We start from the raw sequence: 27,458 nt of genomic DNA, 5'->3' as shown, positions 1-27,458 counted from the left end.
GTTACTTCATGAGACGTTCGAGTATGGCTTTTCAGACCCTCCCATCTGCGACTGTGTTCCAGTTAGAACACCTCCGTCACAAACTCGCACTCTTACGGCTTCAACACGAAGCTCGTGGACACCGCATGCTCAGACGAGCTCGCTCTAGAGTTCGCAATGTGGCAGTAGAAATAGCGATCACAGAAAGCTCTGCCGGATGAAGCCTTATGTATCACGTTTTCCTTAATGGGCAGGGGATAACTCCAAGTGCCACTGGAAATCTCAGAAGTTCCGATACTTCAGAACGCAGGTTTCTGCAAGACAACAATATTTTGATTTCCAAACTTGGCATGAGACGTTATCGTCCCAACCCTATTCAAGTCCCATCGCAGAGCATTGGTCACCAAGCTCAGACGTGCGAAGCGTTGTCTCTCGGGAATGGAGCTGTTTATGGACACTGTTGAGAGCAACACTATGGGCCTTGAGTATTTCAGACCCGCCATAAGTAGAAGCCTCATTGTGGGATCAGGGGAAAGTTCGAGACCCGGCAATTGAGGCTTGTTTTCCACGTAGGGACGTGTAGTCAAGATAGTATCTAGTAAAGAGATCCTCTCAGCATACACTATTCGTGGTATGTATCGGGTGGGATCATATTTTTCATTGCTTGATGGTGGTTTTCTAGATCTACTACAACCAAAAGGAAGTGGTGGTCTCATTAATCATACTCGCCAGGGACACATCCGAATGCAACTCACGATCTCCGTGAATACCAAAAACTCAGCCAAAAAATCAAAAGACATACAACACCAGGGATTCGCTGGTCGTCACCGACCCAACTACTAGTCTGGCCCTCACTGGCTTATCTATGGGAGAGCGGACGGGATCCCGAGTTCTCCAGTGGGTGTGGTCGTATGTGGTGGTCAGGGCCAGTTGGGTCAGTCAAGGAGGGGCAGATCCGGGGGAGAGTTGCCGCGGGGTCAAAGGTCGACGATATCCGGCATCCAACTCTCGATCAACGACGAGAGAACATAATGTAAAATAACGACCAATGCTTTCTTTGGGCCTACATCTGTCCTCAAAACGCCGCTCGCCCCCAATGCTTCTATGTGTATCGTTTCCGGGTCTTCCGGACTTCATTAAGAAAAGGCCGTGAAAGGGTATGATTTGGAGAAAATGACAGCAAAAACGGCAAAACACACAACGCCCCACTGACTCTGCTCATTTCCGGGTAAACCGAGAGAAGAAACTCTTCTTCGGCTCCTTGTCCTTGTCTTTCTCCTTCTTGAGACCCCTCGACTTGCTGGCCTCTTCTTGGGTATCGAGCTGCGTCGTGTTGTCGTTCATGACCTGTTGAGCATGCGAGACAGTTCCGGGGTGAGGACCCGGCGGCGGGCCCGCTGGTGGACGTGGTGGTGGCGGCGGTGGTGGAGGGCCCGGATGACCTGGAGGCGGCGGCCCGGGAGGCGGTGGACCCGGAGGCGGCGGTAGCGGAGGCAGTCCGTACTGATACTGCGGCGGATAAGGGTTCTGTCCGGGCGGTGGCGGGAACGTGTACGACATTGGCGGTCCGCCGGGGGGCGGTGATGCAGGTGACGGCGGTAGAGCGTAGCTTTGTGGTGGGGCCTCGAGCATCGGTAGCTGGTTCTGCTGCTCCTGCTTCTGCTCGTCTGAGAAGAGGTCGATGACCTTGCCGGAGCTGAAGAGTCTCTCGTACACGGCGAGCGTGGTGCCAAAGTCCTTGTGGCCGTCGACTTTGACGGCGTCTAGGAGTTCCAGGACGTAGGTTTGGCAGTTATTGGTGATGAGGTTGTAGGCTGGCTGCCGTGATCTGATGCTCTGAATGACGTATTCGCCTGCGCGACGGATGGCGTCGTCGTTGAAGGTTGTCTCGCCGACGGTGAAAGTGCGCCATTCCTCGCGCTTGTATCGCTCATTGGTATAGATGACGTGAAAACTCTCATCCTAGATGGGGTGGGTTAGGTCATGAATGGGAAGCGGTGAGTGAGTGAGTGAGATGAGAGGGCTTACCATCCACAGCTGGTGGGCGTAGTCGCCGACCAGGACGGCCCAGTGCTGAGTGGGATCGGGATACTTGTTGATTTTCTCTGTAATCATCTTCCCCAGGCCCGTTTCTTCGGCGAACCACTTGCCGGCGAGGCCACCGACAGGATGCCAGCCGACTTCAACGACCCGTGAGGGGCCATTGATGACGGGCTGTGTGACAGGGACGACATTGGGGGTCTGACCCAAGCCGACGGCATGCTTCAAGGCGAGTTCACCTTTATTGTAATTCTTCTTCCTGTCATTGAGTCAGCGTAATTGTCTCGAGTATTGGCGGCGAGCATGGCGGTGTAGTCAAGCGATGGTTGAGAATGAGGGGTTGGAGCCTCGTAGGGCTGGAATGGGGGAGGGGTCGCGAGATGCGTAAAGTGCATAAAATGGGAAAAGATGACGCGCATACAGAAACTCTCCCACTTTGTCCCGCTTTCTCTTCCCTTCCTCGTCGGATCCCGGTTGTGACATTGCGATATCCCAACGGCGCGGCGCGGATTTAATGGGGTCAAATGTGTGTGTGAAGTCGGGTTGCGGGGGGAGGAAGGAAGGAAGGATTAAGTCAGCGCCGATAAGCGGCCAATTGGGGGTGGTTTGCTAGCTCCGGCGCAACAAGGAACGGCGAACAGTGACAGACAGGCAAATTGGAGTTGTTTGTTTGTTGGTTGGTTGAATTGGGGCGTCAGATCTTGGAAGGGGAAAAGGGAAATAATTGGGGTGGGAGCAAAGGCTGGGCGTCTTACAAATGGGAGGCCTTTGGACAGGAGGACGGAATACACGGCAAAGTACGGAGTTCGACCAACAGAAAACAATAAGGAAAACAAAACCAAGGCAGAATCAACACGATTACCGATTGCGAAACTTGCCATCGGTGCCCACGACGACAATCCACTGCCTCGATCCGATGGGCCTCGATGGCCGCGGGTTCGGGCTGACCGACACGTGGAGGCGCATTAACAATTTTTTAATCTAATTTCCAGCTGCACCGCGCCTCAACTCGACCAATCAAATCCACGATGCGACATCGAGCTGCTCTCTAGGAGCTCTTCGGGGGCCAGAATCCACGCGGCCAAAGCGGCGCAGGCCTTGTTTTTTTTTTTTGCAACCACAGCAAGGCACAATTGAGGCTGGAGCACAGCTGAGATGGGATGCAAAAAGTAACAGCAGCAAGCCGCGGGTTCCGTCTGTCCAGCACTAATTGACCTCATGCACAGTCAACGGGCCGGTCCGACAAGGCTTCTTTCAACCTCTCAATGCCATTTGATTGTCAATGAAGGACCGTTGAGGACTGCCTTTGCCGCCTCCCGATTGGATTTACCCATCTCTTGGCAGGCACCGGTTTCTCCATGTGGAACTCAATACGCGTACTCAGTACGACAAGTCTTGCGCTCATACGAACAAGACGAAGGGATTTCACGAGACTGCCCTCCCGCTCATCATCATCCCATCGCTGTGAGCCAAACAGCCCGGGGCCCGGATATACGGCAACGCATGATCGACGATTATCAGATGGATCGAAAGCATCACATCTGCGCAAGCTCGGGCTCATCGTTCACAAGTCAAATCGTCACATTTTTCACGAGACTTGACTAGCGCTAATAATCTCATCACTCGAGTCTCTCGCAAGTGAAGGTAGAAGACATTCATTGAGACGTATATCATTGGATACTTAAAATCGCTTAGTATGCTTGTCGTTCATAAAATGTCTGCCGCCTGACATTCGGCCATCTGATCACTAAGCTCATGCTTATCCTCTCACTCTCATATACTCAACGATAAATTTAGTGAAATTGTCAGCATATACATTGTGACAAGCTCATCATAACTTCGATGCTATCGTCACTGAGTATACTGTAGTTTATTTCCGATTCACGGAGATGTCCTTTATCATTTGTCTCGATGAGCAAGACTGATACAGAGTTTCAATGACTAGACTCGTAGTTCATGAGCATCTATTTCATCTCACTAATGGTCGCAAGCAATTTCTCAAACACAAAGCTGTAGCGATGTAGTGAATGCGTAACATCATGAGCAGTGTGAGATGTGCCCCTGGATCCCACGTGCTAATAAACCATCTCAAAGACACCGACATATCTCTCACATCTAACTAATCCAAGCCTCAACAACCTTCTCAGCCCTCACCGCATCCTCCAAAATCGCTCTCCGTCTCTCCTCCCCTCTAGGCACAAACTCAACCTCAAACCTCTCAGGCCCCATAACAAGATCAGAATGGAACCCAGTCTCGATACTCGTATCCAACCTCTTCTCCCGCGCAGGAACAACATCAAACTCCCACGCCAGCTTCGCAATCGTCACCAAGATCTGGTTCTCGGCATAGTCCAGCCCGGGACACATCCGCCGCCCCGCCCCGAAATTGTACGTCGGGTGCCTCTTCTCCCGCTCCGCCGCCGCCGCCAGCTCCGGACGCACGCCCCACGGATTGTCCATGTACCGCTCCGGTAGGAACTCGTCCGGCCGGTCGTACCACGCTTCGTCCTTGTGGATCCCGTACGTGTTTGTCAAGAACCTCGTGCCCTTGGGGAACGTGTAGCCAAGGTAGGTGTCTTCCCTCGCGAGGACGCGGGGGACACCTGACGGCGCAGCGGTGCGCCAGCGCATGGCCTGCGGTATCGATCCTCATTAGCTCTCTCAACTTCAAAGAAGATTCAGCCAGCAGAAGAGAGAAGACCTACCTCATTGAAACAAGCCCTCAGATACCTCGCCTTCCCAAGATCCTCAAATCCAGGCGCCTCCCCAGGCCAAACATCATCAACCTCCTCCTGAAGCCGCCTCTGCATCTCCGGATACGCACCCATGATAAGCACAACAGCACTAGTAGTAGCAATAACAGTATCAACAGCAGCATCCAACGTCCCCGCCCCCAAAACAGCAAGCTCATGATCCCCATACGTCGGCCCCTTACCGAACGCCTTACTCGCCTCCCCCTCCCGAATCATCCTCGCCATAACCGACTCCGTCTCTTTCCCCCTCCTGCCGCTCGCAATCTCCGCAGCCTGCGCTTGAGCCCCGTCGAGCATGTGGTACATCGTCCCAAACATCCCCTTCTTCAACGTCGCCGCCTCCCGCTTCCACCCGGCGAGGAAAGCGGGAAGATACTTCATCACGGGGAACAAATCCACCGGCGGCGCCTGCGCGGGCGTGAGGAACCGCAACCACACATCCTGCGTGGCGAAATACGTCTTCGTCGAAGCAACTTCATCTCCCTCCGCGACGCGCTGCCCACTCATCACAGAAAGCGGCGTAGCGAGAGCCCAGTGTCTCAAGTGCGTGTGAAACTGCCCCGGGTCATCCAGAATCATCTTCATCAGCAAAGCAGCGTGCGCTTCCTGTACCTGAACCACACGCTTCAGCTCACTGGGACCAAACAGGTGATTCCGCAGCGCCGTGCGCAGCTTCTTGATATGATGATCGTTATTCATAAACAGGATCGTGCCGGGGTTGATGAGCGTGCTCGTGATGTACGGCTGTGGCCTGTCCGAGTATATCGCGCCTCGCTTCTCGTATAGTTCTCTAATGTGTTCTGCGCTGGAGAGGATGACGTAGTTTTCGGTGCCGATTTTGATGCCGAGGATGTCGCCGTAGGTCTTGCTCCATTCCTGGAACTTGAAAAAGGCCTTTTTGGGCGGGAGTTGGAGGGCGTTGCCGAGGATTGGGATGGGAGGCGGGCCGGGAGGGAAGTTGGGTGGTCTTCGTGTTTGGAGGATCCATTGGGTTAGGAAGTAGAGCAGGACTACGGCGGGGAGAAGCAAGACGGCTGGGGAGCCGAAGAAGGATATGAGGCTCATGATGGTGGCGATGTCTCTTGTTGTTGAAGAGCGAGTCGTCAAGGAGAGAGGGATGCGATCACGCGATCATACGATGTGGTCAAGGGCAGAGAGTTGAGAAGTCCTCACACGACGTCCCTCGGAAAGCAAATTACCCCCTCGTCAACGCTCCTTTTTATGCTTATCCATCCTCCTCGGCAACCTGATCGACATCATCGCCATCGAAGCTCGCGTAACCTCCGCCAAGCACCTACTCGCGCGGCTCACGACATCTCACTCGCATCACATCGTGACATCGGCACTCTTCCCCATACCCGACTGGACAATACCGAAATTCCCCACGCAAGATGACCGTTATGATGACCGTCCGACGTTACAGCTAGAAGCAGGCTCCTTGAATGTACATTGTGATTCAACGGCCGATCTATCGTTGGGTCACAGTTGGTCGTGCTAACATCATAGCATGCCGCAGCAGGAAACCCTTTGGCTACGTGTAACCATCCACCATCCCCTCTCGACGCGGAGTCGGCTGCAATGATCAGATCAAACACCTGCAGATGTCTGCGGGCCGGAAAGGATTCTGGCTCGAGCGACATGCAGTCAGCGACGCGATATACGACGCTGGCATGCGAGGACAGGCATCTACGGCGTAAGCAAAACTGGAGTCACACGAAAACAATACACTTCCAACGACGTTCTCGTACGTGGGTGTCAGCCAATCAGTTCAGAGGTTTTCGTAACCTCGTTCATTCAAGAGATCTTTGCCTAATTTGATAGACAATGGACGGGTCGACAGTACAATGTTAGTGCCCAGACATACCAACGGCGCTTACTGAATAGGAAAGCTGTAGCTACCGCCTCGCCCACGTTACGTGCCGTCAGGATTTGTCGCTCTACCTTGGCGAGATATTGTCAGACCGGAGGAATGGCGAACAAGTCAACAAGCAACCCCGCCCACAAAAATCATGGCAACCAAAAAAAGACCGAGGACGACCTGGTGTTACTCATTTCCGAAACCGAGAATCGAACTCGGGGCTATGCCTTGCCTCTCATTGGAGATGAGAGGGCATCATGTTGGCCACTACACCATATCGGATGGGTTGATGAAGAATTTGTTGCAGTGGAGGTCTACATTCGGTGGGCATCCGGTGGAGCCGACCCTCTACTCACGTCGACGGCCATCACACGATGTGGGGTTGGGAACTCTGGGAGAGCCCACTTGGAGATTGCCTCACGTAGCTGGACAGGGAATGTCACAAAACTCATCAGATAGCGGATTGCACAATGGTTCAAATCAAGTACGGTGTTTGTTCTGAACTTTCATTCGTCATCAGGATGCGTATCCTATTCATGATATCTGTCCGTTCCTGCGCCATCCTCAGAGGCACCGTGCAGATTAGCCTACATATACATTGTACACTTTTTGGTCTTTTAGACGCCGAGGAAAAGCCTGCCACATCATCCGCAGCGACGGCGGTGTCCAACGAAGGCACGAAGGCCTGGCCTGGTATACCATCAACTCCGGTCCGTCCATCCATCTAGAGACCAGCCACCATCCAAAACCACCAAAAATAGGATACACAATGGAACAAGACATCCTTCCTCCAGCCAACTCTTGAGCGAGTGAAGGTCGAATCCAACAAGGAGTGTAGATGACTCCGATATCCACAAACAACCCACTTCAGGTCGCTGTCGAACAAGGGAGAATGAGATATTTCCCAGCATGCAGAAAAAATGTGATAAGTCGATTCCAGCGCCGCGCGTTTTCGGGTCCGGCGGATGAGGCCTCAAGCCCAGACAAGAAGTGCAGGGCAAGAAAGCAGATTAACGCCGTGTGTAGTGTCATCCTAAGGACGAAACTTTTCATGACATAATACCTCAATAAGAGGTTAGAAAAATTGGGTATCAAAAGTGAAGCAGAATAAGGGGTAAAGTATGTCGCCGGAAATGTGGAAATGATGTTGTCCGTTCGATCAAATGTTGTCGCGATGTGGGATGCTTCGTCTGTAGCCTCACATCGGTGTGGGCGTCGGGGCACCTCGGTCTCGGCTCATCCAGCCAAATAGGTCGCCGCGGCCCTGGGTGCTAGTGTTGCTGGTCTGGGGCTCAATAGGGGTTCGCACAGCCATCTCCCGAGGCTCCAGGAGTAGACTCTTGCGGTAGTAGCTGACTTGGACGTTGCCTTGGTCGCTCTCACGGACACGCACAATCTGCGCCGCCATCCAATCCTGCATCTCTGGGATCTCAGTCAACCGATAAGGGATCTGGAATCGTTGGAGCTCCCCAATAATCTTGGCCGTGCGGGTGTGCTTGTCGAAGTTGACGACGGTGAGACCACCGCCATTCTCCTCGCAACCATCGCCACCGAGAGTAGGAATTTGCTTGGTCGCAGGGTTGCCGATGTCAACGAATGTCAGATCCGTCAAGAACATGCCGAGGAATGGCAAGCAAGGGGGAACGTGGTCGTGGAGGCGAGTCCGGAGAACTTTGTTGTTCTGTGCGGGCTCAACGATAGCCTGCAGCGTGCGGAGCATCTCGCGGCGCTTGACGGAAACAATGTCCCAGGTCTTGCGCAGACGGCTGATTGTACTGCTGTTCAGACTGCAGATGATGGCCATCAGACCATCGTAGTTGTGGAGTTCCAGGCATTGATGAGCAACCTTGATCCACTGCTTGATGACGGCAGCACGCTTCTTGACTTCCGAGTGCTGCAAGATTGTCTCTGCGACGAGATTAGACAGGTCAGTAGACAGAGCTGACATAGCCTTGACGTTGGGTGCATCGACGCCGCCCTTCTTCATCCATTGAGAAGCAAGAAGCTCTTCGGGCATGATGGAGCAGAAGATGTTCATCTGTCTAATGGTGAGCTGGCGAGCGATCTCGAGAGGCTCAAAGTCCAGGACAGTGGGATTGCTGCCGCCGTTCTTCCAAGCAAACAGCTGGTGAATCTGACTTTTGGTCAGGGCCAAGGGTGGATGCGGCGTGTCGGCCGGGATGTACTGCGCAATCGAAGTGTTGGTCTTGCCCATGGAAGACACAAGGCGCGGGACGAGGGCAATGTCCTTGGCAACGCGCTGAGCAAGTTCCAGAAGTCGCCGACCAGCGGAGGGCAACACTGCACCAAGCTCGTACTCCGCAAAGGGCTCAATGAGGCTAAGGGCTTCGCGGTCAGTCTCGTCGCGCCAGTGCGATTCGAGCCAACCCTTGAAGGCGTTGTATACACGGAGCCTGACTGGGCCGGCCATGTGGGGTGCCTCAGCGACGTAGTGGAATCGATCGATGAGAGTCTCGGCCAGCTTGAGCGGGCTACTGAACAACCGGAATGTGAGGTAGAAAGTTGACACAAAGGTAGCGTCGGGAGTAGATTCGTGAGTTGTAAGACGCTCAACGAGGGCGGGTAGGGAACCTCCCGTGACTTGGCCCTCCTTGTTGAAAATTAGCTCATGAGCGTAAGTCTTCTCAAGCAGCTTAGACTCGACATCGTCAACTTCTTCGTTGATGGCGTTTGCACTTCCGGCATTGCTAAGCTCTGACATGGAAAGCTTCAGCTTTGGTGCCAAGGAGTGATCGGGCGTGGTCGCGCGTGTAGATGTTTGAGAGACTAAGCTGGCCTCGGAGTCTCGGCTGAGATAAGTGCTGCTGCTGCCCGCGCTCGAGGCAGCCATACTGTCAACACGGGAGGAATTATTGTAGTCGCCATCCTGGTTTTCGATGGGGCTGTATTCATCTCCCGGGAGCAGGGATGTGGATAGTTTGGGGAGAGGTGGCAGAGTCGGCCGCATCGACGATACGGAAGACACCATGTTCGCAATGTGTTCATTGTTAAGTGAAGACGGTCGGGAATTAGGTGCAGAAGAGTTCTGAGAGGAGGGCCGACGTCGGTGACCGAGAGGTTCACTGCCATCGACGGGTGGTAGTTGAGGCAGTGGCTTGTCGTTGGCGACGAGACTCGGTCGTTGCTGGTGGTGGGGCGTTGGCGGCACAACGGAGTGCATAGAGTCAGAACTTCTAGTCGACCCCGCGACACTGGTCGCCTCGGTGGTTGTTGTTTCTGCAACGGACGGTGCGATCGATGGCCTCCGGTATTGCGGCTCGAGGGCAACATCGAGAACGCTGAGATCGATGCCCAGCTCGCCGGCCTCAAATTCGCATTCGAAGTCGCCGACACGCTCAATCGCCCACTTGGTCTTGGCTACACACTCACCGGCAGCCTTCACGCAACCTGTTGCCGCCATCAACAACAAGCTGTTGTCCTGTGGCATGATAACATCGGCATCCTGGAACACTGCGTGGCGGATGATCTGACCTGCCGCTGTTACCAACTCCCTGATGCGCTCAAACATCATATCCCTCGCTCTAACCAGCATATCAGAGCTGGTGCTCTGACCACACACGATGTCGACCACGGCAAGCAACTCCCCACCAGACGTCGCCGAAAGTTTGATGGCGAAGGCCAATTCCGGCCGAGACTGGGACTGCAGGTGCAGACGGCCAATGAAGGAGCCCAGGTGGGACAAGAAAGTATCGTGGCTCTTGTTGAGGCGTTCCGAGACAAGATGATGCGGTCTTGACAGGGGCGAAGGGCCAGCCAATGAGACGCGATGTGAGATGCTGGATGACAGCCGTTTGACATTTTGAGACATGCGGTGCGAGTTGGGACTAGCGGGGGACTGGAGGGTCGAAAGCCGCCTGCTATTCGGTGCGTTTGATGTTTGTGCCGCATCGCCTGTTTGTGAGGGCGTACCCCTGGTGGGTGTTCCGTTCGTCGGTCCTCGGGAAGCGGCATTGTGAGTTGCATCGAACTTGATTTGATCTGCAGGTGGCGTCGGTGGGATATAGGATTCTTCAATGACGGTAGCCATGACAGTCACTGCGGGAGCGCGTTGCCTACGATCATCCTCAAGGATGTCGAAAAACCTTACACCCTTGGTCACGATCTTGAAAGCTTTCAGGATCATTTCGTCAATGATGTCGTTGACATCTTCTGTCGGATTGGCGATACCCTTTTGGGCCTCTTGCAAACGCTTTGCCGTCTTGACTAAGGCCGACAACTCGGAAAGTAAGGTCTTGCGTGCGCGCCGTAGACTTTCGTTGCGGGTTATGATCGCCGACTCCCTGGTCAAGCAGTGCGTGCGTTCCTTTTCTTCGTGTGAGTAAAGCAGCAACAGGAGCGGGCGTAGCACAGAGTCAAAAGCTTACCAACAGATAGCGTACTCCCGCGATGATACCCTTCATGAATTCTTGATTGCCGAAAATCTCGCTGTCGTTTACTGATGTGCTTCGCAAAAGGTCCCAAAAGTTGAGCAGTGCTTTCAACAGGTTCCTCATCTCTTCCGGGTCATATGCCTCGCAGTAGTTGGTTGGAAGCCATCCTCTTGCGCCTGATACCAGCAGGGTTCCATCAGCCCATCCATTGGTGTGAATTGAGTGCACCAGAATAACATCTCCTTCGTTCAATGGAAGAGTAACGCTCGAGTCGGTCATGGCATAGCTTGGATGGAAAGGATAAAAGGCTCGCAGGAAGTTGTGAAAGACCGGCGGTGGCAGCTGGTCGGCCGCCAGGTCTTCCTGCGAGCCATTGGGTGTTGCGGGCGGCGTCATGTGTGATGTAGTGTACGACTTGGAACTGTAGTGGTCTTGTTTCGAGGACAGGGCATCGCAGGATCTGGATTTGTGAAGCTTGAGAGGGGCCACTTGGAGGCTGGCACGCATGGAATGGTCGCTCAGCATTACCATGGCTGCTGCTGGTAGATCTCGTAGAAAAGCATGAGCAACAGTCGTGTAAGCGATGTGCGCGCGGTTAATAGTCGTCGGGTTTCGAGGCCGCCTCCTCAGTCGGGTCCAGGTCCGATATGCAGTCGTAGAGTCAGGTCCAACCTATCCCCTCGAATACGGTATCGTCCTGCTGCGCCTTTGCTGTGGCCTCGTGCGGGTATCGGATAGGTCAATGGGTGCCGGTGCTTCGTCCACGCAAAGGTCCAGTCGATTCGATCCAAGAAATATGCGCCTCTGGCGTTGTGTGTGTGTGAGTGTGTCCTTCCCTGAAGAGCAGTCGCGAGTCGCAAGTCCCTACTTCGAGTGGGTTGGTGTTGTTATTGTTGTTGCGGTCAGGTGTCGAGATCGAGCTGTCAAGCTGATGTTGACAGTCAGTTGACGGCGGAAGAAGTGAACAGAGGAACAACCCGCTTGGCCTGTGTGCAAGGTGGTTTTGATGGGAAGACGTAGAAGTTATGGAATGTAGGGAGGAGATGACGGGCATTGATGTGGGAGGGGAATAGGCATAGCAGGAATGTCATAGCCCTGGGACGGACGTGTTGGAGGGATCCTTGCCGTGCTAATGGTGGATAGCTGCATACCAGGACCAGGGCTTGACTCAAGGTTTCGGGAGCCCAAGAAGAGGCCCCCCCATGTGAGTGCCCAAAGCGAGGGACGATCACGTAGTAGGGAAGAGTGGAGGGTGGACTTCTGGAGGGGGGTGACCAGCCAGGCCAAGCGTCCGGGAACTTTGGAGGGTGTGTGGATGAAGATGGAGGGATGGGCCTCTCTGTTGGATCATGGATGGATGGGCAAATGGGTGGATGAATGTACCGTGCCACACCACATTGTTCCCCTGCCGGGTACGGAGGATAGCGTAGCGTACGTACCTTTTCTTGCCTTTGCTCGACGAACGGGGTTCTCTTGGTTTTATTTTTTTCTGATTTTTCTTTTGGCCAGTTTGTCGACGTTGAAGATCAGTTGGGGCCGCCCGCGAGACTAAGAGAGTAGTGCGCTGCTCGAGGACTGGCTGGGCTTGCGACGGAGGCAAGCTTGGTCTATCGTGCGTCAGTCTGGCGTCTTTTGTCTCCCGAGGGACGGCAACACGCGACCCTTAAGAGGAACAAAGAAAGAGCTCGAAAGCCCTAGCTACCCGTTTCGCGCGTTCGTGGTGCGGATGGGATGGATGAACAACAGGCGAGGAAGGCAGTGAGTGGCATGAATTGGATCGGATACATAGGTAACGGCGTTACGGAGTACGAAAGAGGAGAGCTGCTCCGTTCATAGTAAGGAGGGACGGCATGAGCAGAGGCATGTCATCGCCGTATTGGCCTTCCCTTGGACCACCCGGTTCGCTCAGGTGTGTGGACGGAGCATGTATGCAGGAAGCTGGTGAAGTGCCAGCGCCAGGGGGGGAGGAGGACGGGGGAAAGAGAGAATGCGCAGAAGAATGAGAGAAGGCGCGAGGAATGCAATAATAGTTGTGATGTTCTGCTCGTGCCTTATGCATGTGCATATGCAGTGAAGCTCGAGCGAATGTGACGCGGAGTCGTCTTTGGGGGTGTACCGTGTGACAAGCCGACAGGCAAGACAGACAAGATGCCGGCCGAGGCGCCGCGGACGCAGGATGCAAGACGCAGGTTCCGTCCCGTATCCCATCCACCCCTTGACCAAGGTACAGTAGGTACGCAGTAGCTCCTAGACTCGGCCCTCACCCAGTTTTACACCGTATTATCGGAGCCAGAGACACCCTAGGAGTCGGCAATGCAGCAACGAGGCGAGGTGAGCTGTAGAGTGTAGACAATAGCTAGCTGGATCGGTCCAACACTCCAAATGGACAGGCAGAACGACAGCGACAGGTTCTTCAATGGCAATTCTGAAGAAACAAAGCGAAGAGTGTTGAGACTACCTAGCGCAATGTTCCTTGGTGAAAACTGCGCAGGGCCGGCGAATGTTGCATTGTCAACGAGCTCTCTGCATCTTGGACGGCCCTCGGACGGTGCTGTGACCCGTGAGGTTTGGAGGGAGGCGCAAAAGTCGAGCGCACTGATGCCATGATATAATGACGGGAAATGGCAAGCGGCCGACTGGAGGTGCCGTGCGCGCGGCTGTCTTTGATTGCCTGCCGCCGGCCATGGGCGAATAGCCAGACCATTGCAACAGATTTGACGCGACGGGGTCTCGATGGAGTCTCGACGAGGTCAGATACTCGAGGCCACAATTTGGCAAGGCGGAGCGCGAGGTGGAGGAAGGCGCCGTGGTGAAGTCTTGGGCTATGGCGATGCGCTCGGATTGCTGGTTTGCAGCATCAGACGACAGGTGCCGACGGGAGAAGGCAATCTCGACACGTTGTTCTTCAAGCCGAGAGCCATGGAACTATTCGGAAGACAATACCGGCCCAGCTCATGAGCAGGTAAGTGCCAGCCACGTTCTTGCATTGCTTCTCAATAGGCCGCGGTAAATTGCTGTTGTGTCGACAAGTATCGCAGGTTCGCAACCACGCACCACGGCATCTCCTGCCGCATCTTGGGTCGCATTTGCTTCTCCTTCTTGGGGATAGACGGCAACTTCCTTCCAAAGTTCAGGTCTGTCTCTCTCCCTCTCTCCCTCTCTCTCTCACTTGACTCTTTCTCACGGACTGCGCCACCAAAGTGCGAGGCGCAAAAGGAGACTCGGCGGCGGGCAGCAAGCAGACCCTACCAAGGTTCTGAATGGGAGGAAACCACATCCATCCCCAAGTCGTTTCCCCTTATGACTTCGTCCTTCCGTTGGAACCCACGATCGCTTCCAATTTTGCGTCGACGTTCCAATCCGAGGGTATCTCCCACTTCCCAACTCCACCTCTTTCCGTGTTGCGTTGCTTGCCCACATGTATTCCGGAGGCGAAGTAAGGTGAGCCCGGTACTTTGCTGCTTGCTTCGTCAGCTAGAAAGTGTGATTCGTACACTTGCTGCGTCAGTGGCCTGGGTTTACATGAGAGCAAACCCCTTGCTCGCAGCGGCCTGGTCCCAGTGGTCCCTCCCAACCTAACGGCTTGCCCCTTGCCCTTGCTCGACGTTTTCCCTCCTCCTCATCTTTACTTTTTCTTCCCGCCCAGCTCCCTCCGTCCCCCTCCCCCGGTATTGAGACCCTCACACATACACACGACACGCCCTTGGGCGTGGTCTGAGGACCAATTGGCGTACGTAGTGGTTGACAAAAACCAATTGCACCAACATGTGTGTACCTGGACCGGGTGACTTGGGAGCTAGGTCCATCGACAGGGGGGGCTCTTAGTGAACGACGGGGTCTCTCCCGGGCCTTAGTCTAGGGCTAGGGAGGAAACCATTCCTGGCTTGCACCCATTTCCTTTCCCTCTTCCCTCATCTGAGAGGAAGTGTTACGCCGAGTTATCGAAGAAGAAGCGTGATGGTAAAATAAGAGTGAATGACCAGGGGCAGGCCGTCGACCGTCTAGGGAATCTTTGCACTGCTGTATCAGTGCTGAAGGCTGCCATTATGCCATCGTCCTGATTCTGATCCTCTCGTCAGACTCACGGGCGCTTGTTCGGGACGCCAAAACCTGGACTGCAGCCCTGAACAGAGCTTGTGGCGTTGCCTCCTTCTCCTACTCGTTTCCCTTGCTGTTTTCTGCCTGCAGGGCAGGTTCCGCTTGCTAGGGAGAATACGACGAACGACACATCAACTCAGCTCAGGGCAAAGTTGGCAAGGAAGTTGACGTGTGTTGCGCAGCCTGCGATGCAGACGAGACGAGTCAACCGACAGAGCTCCTCTCTGCCGGGGACAAGGACCGCAGTGCCCTCTTCTCTTTCTTCTCTTTTCCAATATCTTGGTCTCGAGTTCTCGTGAGTCGCGGTCTCGGCCCTTGTGCCCTGCACTTCGTCATCACGCCCTCCCCCAGCTTGCTGGGTCCAACGCTTCCAGTCTCCAGTCTGTTTGCGGGCTAGCTCATGGCAGTGGATGCTCCTGGTTCTCGGGAGCAATATCGTTGGTGATAGTATGCCCTTGTGAGAAGCTTTCGACTACAAAGTGCTGGGCTAATAATCTCTGCCATGTCTGTTGACGGGTGATCCGATGAGCGGCTCCTACACGGGGCTCGATCGTGCTCGCTTGCATTGGACTCCCTTGTCATGCCTTTCTGTCTCGCCTCTTGCGTAGGGTCGTAGGCCCAGTAAACACTGCCAACAGCACCAGCCACTGTTTGTCCTGTCTAGCGATGAATCGCGTCACCGAGGGACGATTCGCCGGTCTACCGCCTACCCCCGAGTCGAGGCACATTTTGACTTGTGCCACACCATCGGTCTTGCGCTGGACCCCGGCCTTCGGCCGTCTGAAATCCGGCTTGTTGCCGAGCGTGGATGTCAACTTACCCATGATTCAGCCGCTGCAAGTGTGGTTGATCAACCGCCGTTCAACGATTTTGTACAGACACCAGACATGTTCCGGCTTTTTTTGACACTGCTCATCACCGGCCGGCGAGCGGACGACAAGTATGGCAACCCATGTGATGCGCCATGTAGGTCGCGACCTACCGGAACCTCGCATTCTCTTCCTTTGATGAAGTTGGGGGTTGTGCCATGATGCTCGTAAAGGGATGCGGAGCATGAACAGAGTGTGGATGTGCCACAGCGTTCCCATCTATCCAGTCAATATTCGGGCCCAATGACCCTTTTTCGGCCGCGATGCGCCATTCAAATCGGGGAAAGCCCACTGAATTAGATGCTCTGTCTGTTCCGTCGCTCTTTGCAGCCAGCTGTCTTGAATGCTAATTATCAGTAATAACCGACTCGCCAAAAGACAGCCAGCGGAGACAAGACAGGTCGCGCCGGCATGCTATAGACGCCCGCTTGACATGGCAAAGCTGGTGGACTTTTGGTTGCTTGTCTTGGCCCAGCAACCGAACCGTACTAACTGGGCGCATGTTTGTGCGGGTCAAATCATGCGAATATGTGAGGACTTCTTGTTGTTGGTGGCGCACTGCTACGGCCATATTTTGCTTTCTCTCGACTGCACATTGCTTCTCGTACATTGATTGACGTCTTCGTTGACACTTGGTCTTTGCCCCTCGTCAGCCGTGCAACAGGGCGAGCTTGGGTAGAGCTAAGAGCGCAGGGCAGCTCTAGCTACAATTTGTGTCTCTCGGGGTATCATTTTCAGCTTGTTCTGGCGGCCACTTCTTCATTGCGCTGCCGGCTTCGAGACTGTATGCTCCCCTCGGCTGATAAATCTTCTTCGCTGTCTGGAACTGGACAATGCCGTAATCGTGTGTGCATTCTCCGCTGCGACCAAAGAGTGCCAGTCTAAATTGCTGCCGCCCGAACGGCTAGTGTTTGGAGCGCTTTCTCAACCGCAAAAAGAATTTGATGATCATGGATCATCAATCAAACGCAGATGCTGCTGAGTCGCTGGCGTAGGCTGCCCACAAGCCGTCAGCCATAGATGTGGCCTCATCTAAGACTGTTTCTCGGCTCTAGTGCAAGTGGCTCATTCCGGCTATGAGGCTGTCCTGTGCTCATCAGGACAGAGTAACCAGAGACAGTCCTGACCAGATGTCTTTGAGTATCATGCCACCTGGACCATGCTGAGCCGCCGGGCAAATTTAGCTAGCGGAAGCCGGTGAAGCGAGTGCCGTGCTCTTCGCTCAGGGAAGGACGTCAAATCATCGTAAAGGCCTTAGAGGAAAATAAGCCGCTCCACCGGTATCGGGTACCGATCAGCATCAAACGGCGGGGAGTTTCTGCAAAGGCATAGGTATGCGGCTGATAATGGTGGAAATATGTACCCGGTAGCATGCACGGCGCGATGCGAGGTCGGTGCTATGTGTGATGAGCGACATGAATAGAAGCGGGATATGCGTCTATCTGCAATTATTGCCAGGTCATGGTGTTCTCGTGTTGTTTCTTTGGCGCCTTTGCAAAAGAAGGACTGGCTGGTAATGTTCGGCTGTGATGTTACATGCGCCAGGGTGCAAGTCTGGTTCAGGGCGACGCTTCACGGCCCAATCTTCCATTCGACGTCGGGCAATGGTACGGCAAATTTGTATGTCTGCCACAATGCCACTCTCGCGGTGGCAAAGATTGGCTTGACGGATTGCTTATTCAGGTGTTGATGTCGTATTCGAAGTGGTGGCCGAAGCCTTCTTTGCTTATTCTATGATATGTCACTTCATCCCGGGCCGCCAACCGTTGCGCGCCTCATCTCCGACATGCTGCACGATGCGGCGCGTGGTCGGGCATAAATCCTGCGGTATTTCCAATAGCGGGAGGCAATCGTCAGGCGAGCATCGGATTCTTGAAGAGGTGGAAGAAAGCAAATGAAGAGTCAATGGCGGCAAATGGCTGTGGCTGTGGGATGGGATTTTCGGTGGTGATGAGTTTACGAGATGTAAGACTTTGAGGCAAAGGAGGAAGAAACAGAAGTTGATGATTTGATGACTTGATGATGTCGGCGGTTACGTGCCTCACGGATGTTCTTTTGGAAATCAAAGAAAAAGCCTGAGGCAATTGCGCCCAGCTTGGACGTGTTCTTGCCTTGTTCCAAACCGGCAGGTAGCGGATGATATTCGCACCTTCCTTTAAGTCTCGTATACAGAGTACCTGCTCCTGTTTTTCCGAGGTGCACACCTTCCTCTCTGCCCTGCCGTGTGCTTATGTAAGGTAGTACAGCCGCTGGAATGCAGCTGTTCAGCGGGAGTGCCCCCTGTGGAAGGCGCTGGGCGAATTGTCGATTATGTAATCTATGCTTCTCTAGCCTTGCACACCCGAAATGCACCCGATGTTATCCTTCACGAACTTGAAGTCCAACCTCTGTACAAACTCTGACTGACCTACGACAAACGACCATGTCCATATCTATATGGCGAACGCAGCAATACCTCGTATCATGTCCAGAAGTGGAATTATCGTCCTCAGGGGTTCGTCTCCGCCAAGATCGGATATCCCGTCGTCACTCATTAGTCTTCACCGGCTTCTTGTGGGCTGCGGCTTAGGAACCCTCACTTCCAACCCCATCATCCTGCCCGTCACATATCCCCAATTCAATTTTCAAGCTGTGGAGTACGGCTTGTTACCAACAAGCTAACGCTGCAATCCTTCGACCCGTATTTCACCCGACGTCACCGGGTACCTGAGCTGGCGGAGCGGCTACCATCCGAAGCCCTGGTCGTCTGAACTTGCAACGGACAAGAGGCGAGACCCGGCTGCCGCACAAGGGGAAAGACGATGAATCCAGGACCTCATACTCCAGAGCCCAGACAGGGTCTCTCGTCAATCTTGCTGGCCGACCCGTTGAACAACGGTCTATCAATCAGTTGGTTCCAGCTTCCAGCCTTCGACTCCTTCCCCCCGTTGTCCACCACTGCCATCCGGATCCCCGTCCTTGGCCTCCTCTTGGCCCTGCAAGCTTGGGTCATTGCTTGACCTTTTTCAGACACCAGACGCAAGCCAGGCACGCAGTAGGACACACTAGAAGTCGGGAGCTTCGAGCACCTTTCCCGGCCGGGTTCTTCAACAAGGCAAGCGAGGCTGTCAGCAACCTCCGGCATCGACTTCCTAGCGTGCTCATTGTAGCCCGGTGGCACCGCTACTGCACCTTTTTCCGTATAGCACCTGCAGCTCCAAACCCTCTACAGATCACAACTTCGTACAGCCTGGGCGGCGGCCTGATGTGCCAATGCTGCTCCTCGATTCAGTTCTCGTCACCTCGCTGCGGGTCTCGCTGCCGGGGTATACACCTTTTGGGAAGATAGCAAACTCGAACTGAACATGGCCCCTGTCTGCAAGCCTCGCTATAGGCACGTGCGGTCCACCCACCAAGACGGAAGGCATCGTGCAGAGATGCCGGTGCCAGGCCTTGATCCCGCCCCGGCTTGGAGCACTGCATCGAACTCTCGCGACCTCTCCCCCGTCGACGCTAGACGCTAGACAAGCTATTGCCAACCTTGGTGCCACCTTTTTCTTGATCGACTGATCCCGTATCAACAGGTCTCCTCAATAGGCGAATGCAAGCATCTCAATGCCTCGGTCGATTTAAGCGTATAGAGGATTTACGACAGCGTATAGAACCCAGGCTCTTCGCGGTAGAAAAATCTTAACCACGAGGTGTAGAGCCCATGTACGGACGTCTTTGACCGGAATTCACCGGGCATCTTCAAGGGCCCCTCATTTCCAAAGGTGCAGCGGTGACCAGGGAGCTTCAATCATCTTGACCGGCGCGCCGGATCTTCCAACTGTAACCGGGTACGGTTACAAAGATATCATGCCCTCATTTGCTCATCCTTGACGGGCAGCAAAATTTCTGCCCTTGGCCGACCTGAATGACCCGCAACTTGACCCGCCCACCTACAACCGAAGAAATCTCATCAGTGTCGGCCTGTCGAGTTGTAAACACCAGCGTTCTTGAAGAGCCACGCCAAATAACGGGATTCCAGGTTCTCTGCAGAATTATCACTCAAGACTCTTTGGCGTAGAGGGAAGGGTTTTTCTTTGCATGGTTAGTAGAGTCTAATTATCTCTAGCTTCTTCAAGCATGAGAACGCATGGCATGTCCATTCATTTAAGAGCGTGAGGTGAGCATGAAGCGCTATTGCTGATGGTGTGAAAATGGATACTTGAATGACATTAAATAGACTCATCACACTTTAGCAAACCGGCTTCCTCTTTTCACTTTTATCTAGACCGATAGTAATACCGACGACCCACGCCTTTTGACTGCTTCTCGTCAAACTACCCACCATGGCCAGGCTAACGCAAGGGGAGGAGGATTCCGACTCGCTGTCTGCAGTACCTATGCACATCCAGGGGTTCCCAGGACTGGGCCTGGGCCAGATCAAACTCTCAGAGCCCAGGCCCCCTGGTCAGTGCAGCACTCAACCTGCTTGTTTTCGATTGGTTTACAGCTGTGCCGCTCTATGAAGAGCTCTGATGAGAGGTTGTTGTCTCATTACGCATTCTAGAGGCAATCTGGGGAATGAAGGAGTCCCAATAAACGGTCACGACTCATTGCTTTGCATTTTCAAGCATGTATCCGCTCCATGGGACGCTGGAGAGGCCGCTACGCAAGCTCACTTCGTGAGGCATCGAGCAGGCTCGACTCACCGTTGGCCACGAGCTTTGCGATCTTCGCCAGTGTCCGAAGGCTAAAGTGGTTGCATAACGTCGAGTGTTTGAAATCGCCTTCAAGCAGTCTCATCACATGAGAATCTTGTTGGAAGTGATGCAGTGCGCTCGAGCTGCCACTCTCTGATGACGCTTCCTCTTGATGGACCCAAATGGCGCAACGACCTCACCTCATATTGATCAGCAAGTATTCGGCGGTGTTTTAGGTCTAGCAAACATCACGTCAGACCATGTCGATCGGCCTCGTTCAACTCGGGCAACTTTGGTAGCTAGGGTGCGATATGCAGGTTACAAGTCCTTCATCTATGAGCAGATCGGTAGCAAGCTCTGTTCCTGCAAGAAGCTCACCTACTCATCCCAGGAGCCCGGAGGAGGTTCCTGTAACGGCAAAGGTGCGTTCAACTATCACTTGCATTTACGACGACAATCCAACAGGAAGCAAACATTTCGCCCGGAATGGAATATGCTCCACATCATCATCACCACCAACAAGCCCACAGTACTCCGCAGTGCTGGATGTAGCCAGCGAAATCCGAGCTTCTCCAGTAGCATCCGGGACCCTCGGCTTTCCCAACTACACTGCTTCCTGGCTCCTGGGTCCGATTTTGCCTCGCCATGGAGTTCAGGACTGCTTAAATGCATGCTATACATGCAGCAAGGCACGGCGATGGGCATCCCGGCTTCCGGCCATGATTGCAGATGTTACAGCACCAACTTGGGGTTTCTGGGGTGTCATGGGTTGTCTTGGCTTGTCTAGGTATTGCCGCTCGTTGCGTCGCTCCCAACTCGTCATTTGTATGTCATCTGCAAAGTTGTACCCATACTGAGCCTCGCAACTTCGGCCTAGTATGCGTAGACACCTCGCAAATGTGTTGCTGGTCCCTGCTATAGGGATCTCTTTTTGGCTCGAGCCACTTCCACATCTACCACCATGTGTCTGCCAGGCGTGATATCAACGTTCGGCTGACATGGTGGAGGTTAACCGTAGGCTTGCACACTGCAGAAACCGCTGCACCTCTGGCGCTCGGGCGGGCTTTCGACGTGCTTCCCCGGAGCGGCTGGACCCTGAGTAGCGGGCGTGGCGGACAAACTGATCCTTCGATCTCCACCCCGACCTGCCCGCCCATCCAATCTTTCACAATCATCTCGACGCCGTCTCATGTTAGTAGCACATCGCGTCATGTTCCGCGAGCTGGCTGAACTCTGTTCTTCGGAAACCATTGCGTCGCGAATCCAGGGCGCTGGCCAGACTTTTTTCAAGATGTCAGATTCTATGTTACTCGGCGCGGGAGTCTCTCTTGTGTACTCGTCATTACCAACATATTGCAAGCTGCACTCCATTCAACAATGAGGGCCATGTTCATGTGTACGATAATCACTCGAATCTCTTCACTGGCACGCTCTCAATTTCGAATCGCGTTCTCATCACGCCCTGAGATTGGGTGGCTGGTGCAATATTAGTCTTGATACGCACCACAGCAGTTCGGGAATGTGCTATGACGTTTTGTCGCAACATTCAACAAGATCGCATCTTGACCCCTCGAAGCAAGATCCTGGAAGCAAAGCCCAAAAGGTCGTTTGCTCATTCTTTCGCCGTATACGTTTCTCGCATCATTCTGATATAGATTGAGCATCCTACTATAATCTGACGCCACCACCCATTCGGGGAGTCAAAGCTAAAAGAGCTAAAAGACTCTCGTGCTGATCAGCGGCTGACGAATGTTTGTCGACATGAGATGGCAGAGCTATCAGGAGCTATGGCACCTGGGGAGATCTCGGTCTAATCAAGGTAGCATTCGATGCTATCGGCACTCTCAAATATGCAGTAGCAGCAGCTCGGCCTCCATATTAGAAATGCAGTGGTACCGCGGGGAAGGTATCTCCGGCCTTTCCTCAAGATGTAAGCTGTGCTTCAAGTCAGCCGCCACCAGATGAGTCGAGGCCTAACTATGTGGCGATTGCTTGAGGTCAACCGCGACATTAGTAAAGGCCGGCCGAAGAATACTTGCCACACCCAATAAATCTCACATCGACCACTGCAGCTCACCAGCTGTAAAGCTTGGTGGAAGCCACCACACGGGCCTTGGAAGGGTACTCCGTACGTTGGCTTGAGTTGGGGATGACGCCGTTCGATTCAGCCTTCTGCCCCCATGAACGCCTCCAACAATAAGTCCGGTCTTCAATCAGCCACTCTTAGTCAATCGAGTTCTTTCGTCAAAAGCCACTGCTCCCTTAAGCTTAGTTCAAGCCCGTTCAAGCACCTGTTACAGGTTCATGCCAAGATGCGGCCGTCGCATGGAAATGAGACATCTTCTAAGCCGGCAAGCCGGAGCAACGGACGTGCGAGCCTCTATGGCGTGGTGGCCAGAGCGTGTTCGTCTGCTTAGCCCCGAAGGCCGACGCAGGTCCCTGAAGATCATCTTTTTCCGTCTCGATCCGGGGATGGGTGAGAAGAGTCACTTCGTCTGCCTATTGGCTGGTGAAAGGTCATATCGAGTGGTCTATCCTCACCCGGCCCTTTTGCTTCGTGAGATTAACGAACTATTACCTTATCAAAAGAGAGATCGAGACGACCTGGGATCTTCCGCTAGTGTGCCTGCAGAGAGACCGGTAGATGATTATATCTGCCAAGTGCATGTCTCATAATTCATTGCCGCCAACATTCGAAGGAGTTGGCTAACTATTTTCGTCGCTCCAACGGTGAACGAGAAACCGCTCAACCGCTGGAGGAAACGCGACAAGGAAGAAGTGATCGACAAAGAAGAACAAAGATCCAATTTCAAAGTCCCTAAGTCAAGCCTGGCTAGGGCCAGCCGTTCGTGCCGTTCTAGAAAAGGGGCGTGTGAGTCTTTTCGTTGACATAGGTTCTTTGGACGCTATGCCGCGTACAGTCGTCAGGCAGCAAGCTCCCGCCGATCGGGACAGCTTTTCGTCGTCGGAGCAGACCCTGATTCATGAATCGCGTGGTTGCTAGGGTTCATGGACTGATTGCCAGGCTTTCCTCGGCCGAAATCGCACCGCACTGAGCAGTTGAGGACCTTGTGCTAGAGATTACCTCAAAAAAAAAGTCCACCCCTGGTGCTGATCACGAGTGTCTGGTGCAACGGATAGTCAGGAATCCGGGACGAATCGAGACAAGACAGAACAAGATCGACAAAAAAGAAGAATCAGTATACACATAATTCGATATATCAGAGACAACCCGGCGGGATTTAAGGTTTATTATGGTCGGTATCTGGTTGCCGAGCTCCGCATTAAATAATTAAAGAATGCAAAAGGCCCATGATTTTACGTTCTCTTATTGAGGCGCATAGACAAATGCCAACCTGTCAATCTCATCCCCGTCCCGTCCCAAGTATCCGACAATCTGCCATCCCGAAGGCGCCGTGTGCGTGGCGCAATCCGACGTCGCCGTACCGGCCGCGACCGTTCGGCCCGTGCTGGTAGTCGCCTGGATGTAAAAGTTGCGCGTCTCGTTGCTCTTCTTGCCCCAGCAGAGCTTAGCAGCGGTCCAGTACTCAGTCGCAGCGAGCGTCAGGGTCGCGGCCGTGCCACCGGTGCCGCCGTGCGTGAAGACGGTGCCGTCGGCGAGCGTGACGGCGACGGAGTCGAGGCGGTCCGCGCCGCGGAAGGTCAGGACCGAGGCCTTGGGCTTGGACTTGCTGGCGAGCGCGGGCAGATCGGAGAACCAGTCGCCGTGGGGGCCGCCGGAGAAGTCGGACTGGCGCAGGGTGGAGGAGAGGGACCAGGTGAAGTTTGCGGTGATGGGGTTATGGTCGGTGAGGATGCTGCCGTTGGACTGCAGGAACTTGCTGCTCTCGTAGTTGAAGTACGTCGCCTCGAGGTTGACGACGGCGTTGCCGCGGTAAAAGGCCTTGTCGACCGTCTCGCAGTAGTTTGTGGTGCTGGGGTTGGCGCAGAGGGTCTCGACGGTGGGCACGACGCCGGCGCGCTCGAGCTGGAGCCAGACGTCGCGCATGCCGTTCTGCGAGGCGAAGACGCCGATCTGGTCCGACGTGCGGGTGTAGCGGGAGTTTGTGTCGCCGAAGACGAGGACGGCGTTGCCGACGGACCAGGTGTCGATGTAGTCGGCGACCTGGTGGAGGTTGCTGTTGCGGGCCGTGAGGTCGCCCGCCTCGGTGCCGGCGTCGGTGTGGAGGTTGTAGACGTCCACGTAGACGCCCTCGGCGACGCGGAGGCGCATGAAGGTGAAGCCCTTGGGCGTCAGGCAGTCGGACCCGGAGGCGTTGGAGCAGGTTGACCACTTTACGCGCTCGAATTCGATCCAGTCATAGTTGGCGAGGGTGTTGAGGCCGGAGCCGAGGGGCACGCCGCCGGAGGTTGCGGTGCGGTAGGGGTGCGTGTCCGTCTCATAGATGTAGGCGTGGTAGTTGAAGTCCTGTTTTCGGTATGTTAGTTAAAGTGCTGTTTTGCTATTTTCTGCCATTTCTTGGAGGTTCATGGCTAATGATAGCAGTAGAGTTCAAGCTTGAAACAGTGACAGATGGGAAATGCTGGGATCGCGAGTCGTGGATGTCCTTGCATTGACGCAGGGTCGGAGCAACATGTGGCTCATGCGCTGACCCCAGCCCACGCGATCAATGGCAAGAAATAGCTTTTCAGCTGTCGGGAATAGATTGCTGCTCTTGTGCAAAGACTTACCTCTTGAACGTTGATGATGTCGTAGTTGTACTTGGCGAAGTACGATCCGATGGTTCGCGAGTTGGTCGTCTTGTCGCCGGGCACCTCGTTGTTCTGGAGGATCTCGGGCAGACCAGCGACGTTCATGGCGAGGATGGTGAGGTCGCCGCTCGTCTGCGCCAGGGCGCCGGAGGAAAGGGCGCCTCCGGCGAGGAGCATCTTGAGGCTGGTGGGCTTCATGGTAGCGACTGGATCTTCTGCTCGTTTCGCAACGTGGGATGTTTGATCGGACGGAGGGAAGAGAAGAAAGATCGACGGGCGAGCGAGAGGGACAGAGCGGCGCTGGCTGGAGACGAAATCCCAACTACATGCGAGAAAAACGGCGAGCAGTCGTGATATTTAAAGGAACCTTTTTCCATCAACTCAAACGTAATTAACGATGAACTCCCCTCTTGGCAACACGAGGCGAACCAGACATAAACACCCTGGTTAACCTTCACACGATGTGGCATGTGCTAAAGAACCAGGGCCACAAGCAAGATTACAATAGCTTTGCAGTTGAATTTGGGGAAGGTGACAAGCAACAGGCACAACGTGATCTACATTTGACTCGTGATGGGTGGAACATCTTTACGGTGGTTGATGCTCATCTCCCTCGAACCCCTCACTGCCGCGGCACTGGTGCCCGAATCGGTCGTTCTACCCCGTCCTTATCGACGTATCGACATGACGATGTAACCTCTCCCACCGGTCAATGCTGCACATGTCCGGGCCGTTGGATGCGGAGCGGTCGTAAAGCTCGGAGAAAGGGGGAGCAGCACCGGACGAAAAGATGGACTATGGTATCCGTATAATATCGACACGAAATATATACACACGTGTGGTGAAGTAGCATCGCTACACTCAATAATGGCACTTCATTGGCATGACACGTTTTTATCAATTTATTGAAATTGGGCCTGGCAGACATGCTGACCGTGCATATCATAGAGAGAGGGGGAAGTTGTACTCTGAGGTAAACATATTGTCCACAAGTATAATTAGACGGTCAGCTGTTTAGATGACACTGATTACCCTGATGGAGCTCCAGAACGCACTTGGATAGAATTAGACACCGACCGCTGTGCAGGGGCAAACTTCTTCAGGGTTCACATTGTGGTTTTTTTCCTCAATCTTGTGCTGCCCGGCAGGCTCAAAAGTTGCACGTGGATCCACGTGGAGGGTCTTGGCTATGAGATTCGTCGACGAGGGGTTCTCCTTGTCGAGATTATTTCTTCAAACAACCTGGCCCCCCACGAAGGGCAGATATTCTCACGACGTTTTATCGTCCCTCGGCGAACCAGCCTGAATCCTGGGGTTCCTCAACAACACGTTTCTTTTTCTCTTCGGTCACTATCTTCCGTCGGCCGAGTCTGCCGAGAGGGAGTCGCGAGCACCCGCAAACTGTAGGAAAACAGGGGCAACTCGGCCCAAGTGTTCGGTGCCTAGTTAGGTATGGGTCGAACACGTTCAATTGATCTAATTTTTTGAGATGGAATGACGTGTCTATGCGGAGGCGCAGATTGCACCATCCGAGTCTTACCGGGCGAACCATCATCATGCCGTTCCTGCGGCGATGCAGCAGAAGAAGACGAAGTCATCTCGCTCTCGGTAGGCATCCGTTGGTAAGATTCGGAACAACCTTGTGACGGCTCGGCTTGCGAAAGAGAAGATGCGACTTGGCGGAGGTGCGGTGGTGGGAACCGGCCACTCGGTGTCTTTGGGTCATGTCTGGGTCAGACGAAGAAGAGCATGGCCCGTCCGTCGTCGGTCCTCCCCGCCGGCGACTTTGTTTCGGCGCTGCCATGGTATGGCCGGGTTTCGCAACGGCCGTTGGGCCCCCAACCCTCGAACCCGGTGTCGTTTTGCGAGGCGGCGCGTCGAGGTCCGAAGGAGACGGGCGGAGCCTTGACCTTTTGCCCTTCGCAACCGGTAAGTTCCATGGACCCAAGCAGCTGGGTCGGCGCTGAGTTTCACTCTCACTCTTCGCTTGGGTCCAATTAGGCTGATGCGGTACCAAAGTATGGTTCTAAACCAATTTGTGGCTTTTCCACGCACCCAGAGACCTGGGCCGATAGACTGCTGTGGCCGGT

The 27,458-nt window shown here is 54.2% G+C and overlaps 4 protein-coding genes across 4 annotated transcripts; all 4 read right to left on the bottom strand.

The window, feature by feature from the left end:
• Positions 1 to 817: 817 nt before the first annotated feature.
• HER10_EVM0009363 (uncharacterized protein) lies at positions 818 to 2,793 on the bottom strand. Its single transcript, XM_035478853.1, has 3 exons — positions 2,441 to 2,793; positions 2,008 to 2,278; positions 818 to 1,941 (listed from the first exon to the last, which is right to left on the bottom strand). The coding sequence occupies exons 1-3, from the start codon at positions 2,500 to 2,502 to the stop codon at positions 1,198 to 1,200; spliced, it is 1,077 nt and encodes a 358-aa protein (XP_035334259.1). The 5' UTR covers positions 2,503 to 2,793; the 3' UTR covers positions 818 to 1,197.
• A 1,341-nt stretch (positions 2,794 to 4,134) lies between these two features.
• Positions 4,135 to 5,837, bottom strand: HER10_EVM0009543 (cytochrome P450; the record flags this gene model as incomplete). The annotated part of the gene is made up of 2 exons (XM_035479029.1): positions 4,135 to 4,653; positions 4,725 to 5,837. 2 exons carry the CDS (start codon positions 5,835 to 5,837, stop codon positions 4,135 to 4,137), a joined length of 1,632 nt encoding a protein of 543 aa, XP_035334269.1.
• Positions 5,838 to 7,175: 1,338 nt separating this feature from the next.
• On the bottom strand, positions 7,176 to 13,065 carry HER10_EVM0008001 (RasGEF domain-containing protein). Its single transcript, XM_035477539.1, has 2 exons — positions 11,016 to 13,065; positions 7,176 to 10,954 (listed from the first exon to the last, which is right to left on the bottom strand). Exons 1-2 carry the CDS (start codon positions 11,550 to 11,552, stop codon positions 7,829 to 7,831), a joined length of 3,663 nt encoding a protein of 1,220 aa, XP_035334156.1. The 5' UTR covers positions 11,553 to 13,065; the 3' UTR covers positions 7,176 to 7,828.
• Positions 13,066 to 23,435: 10,370 nt separating this feature from the next.
• HER10_EVM0011898 (endonuclease/Exonuclease/phosphatase) lies at positions 23,436 to 25,666 on the bottom strand. Its single transcript, XM_035481311.1, has 2 exons — positions 25,348 to 25,666; positions 23,436 to 25,084 (listed from the first exon to the last, which is right to left on the bottom strand). Exons 1-2 carry the CDS (start codon positions 25,564 to 25,566, stop codon positions 23,984 to 23,986), a joined length of 1,320 nt encoding a protein of 439 aa, XP_035334451.1. The 5' UTR covers positions 25,567 to 25,666; the 3' UTR covers positions 23,436 to 23,983.
• Positions 25,667 to 27,458: the final 1,792 nt, after the last annotated feature.

This window comes from Colletotrichum scovillei (genome assembly GCF_011075155.1).
Source record: "Colletotrichum scovillei strain TJNH1 chromosome Unknown Contig00005, whole genome shotgun sequence".
In the NCBI taxonomy this organism is placed as follows: Eukaryota; Fungi; Ascomycota; class Sordariomycetes; order Glomerellales; family Glomerellaceae; genus Colletotrichum; species Colletotrichum scovillei.
This window is presented reverse-complemented; position numbering and strand designations above follow the sequence as displayed.

What these genes read in the sequence shown, in the direction of transcription:
- HER10_EVM0009363 (XM_035478853.1), bottom strand. Translation starts at nt 2,502, where the DNA reads ATGTCACAACCGGGATCCGACGAGGAAGGGAAGAGAAAGCGGGACAAA. An exon ending in GACAAAGTGGGAGAGTTTCT is followed by an intron (nt 2,279 to 2,440) that starts GTATGCGCGTCA and finishes ACTCAATGACAG; the next exon opens with GAAGAAGAATTACAATAAAG. An exon ending in ACGCCCACCAGCTGTGGATG is followed by an intron (nt 1,942 to 2,007) that starts GTAAGCCCTCTC and finishes CACCCCATCTAG; the next exon opens with GATGAGAGTTTTCACGTCAT.
- HER10_EVM0008001 (XM_035477539.1), bottom strand. Translation starts at nt 11,552, where the DNA reads ATGGTAATGCTGAGCGACCATTCCATGCGTGCCAGCCTCCAAGTGGCC. An exon ending in CGGGAGTACGCTATCTGTTG is followed by an intron (nt 10,955 to 11,015) that starts GTAAGCTTTTGA and finishes CACGAAGAAAAG; the next exon opens with GAACGCACGCACTGCTTGAC.
- HER10_EVM0011898 (XM_035481311.1), bottom strand. Translation starts at nt 25,566, where the DNA reads ATGAAGCCCACCAGCCTCAAGATGCTCCTCGCCGGAGGCGCCCTTTCC. An exon ending in ACATCATCAACGTTCAAGAG is followed by an intron (nt 25,085 to 25,347) that starts GTAAGTCTTTGC and finishes TACCGAAAACAG; the next exon opens with GACTTCAACTACCACGCCTA.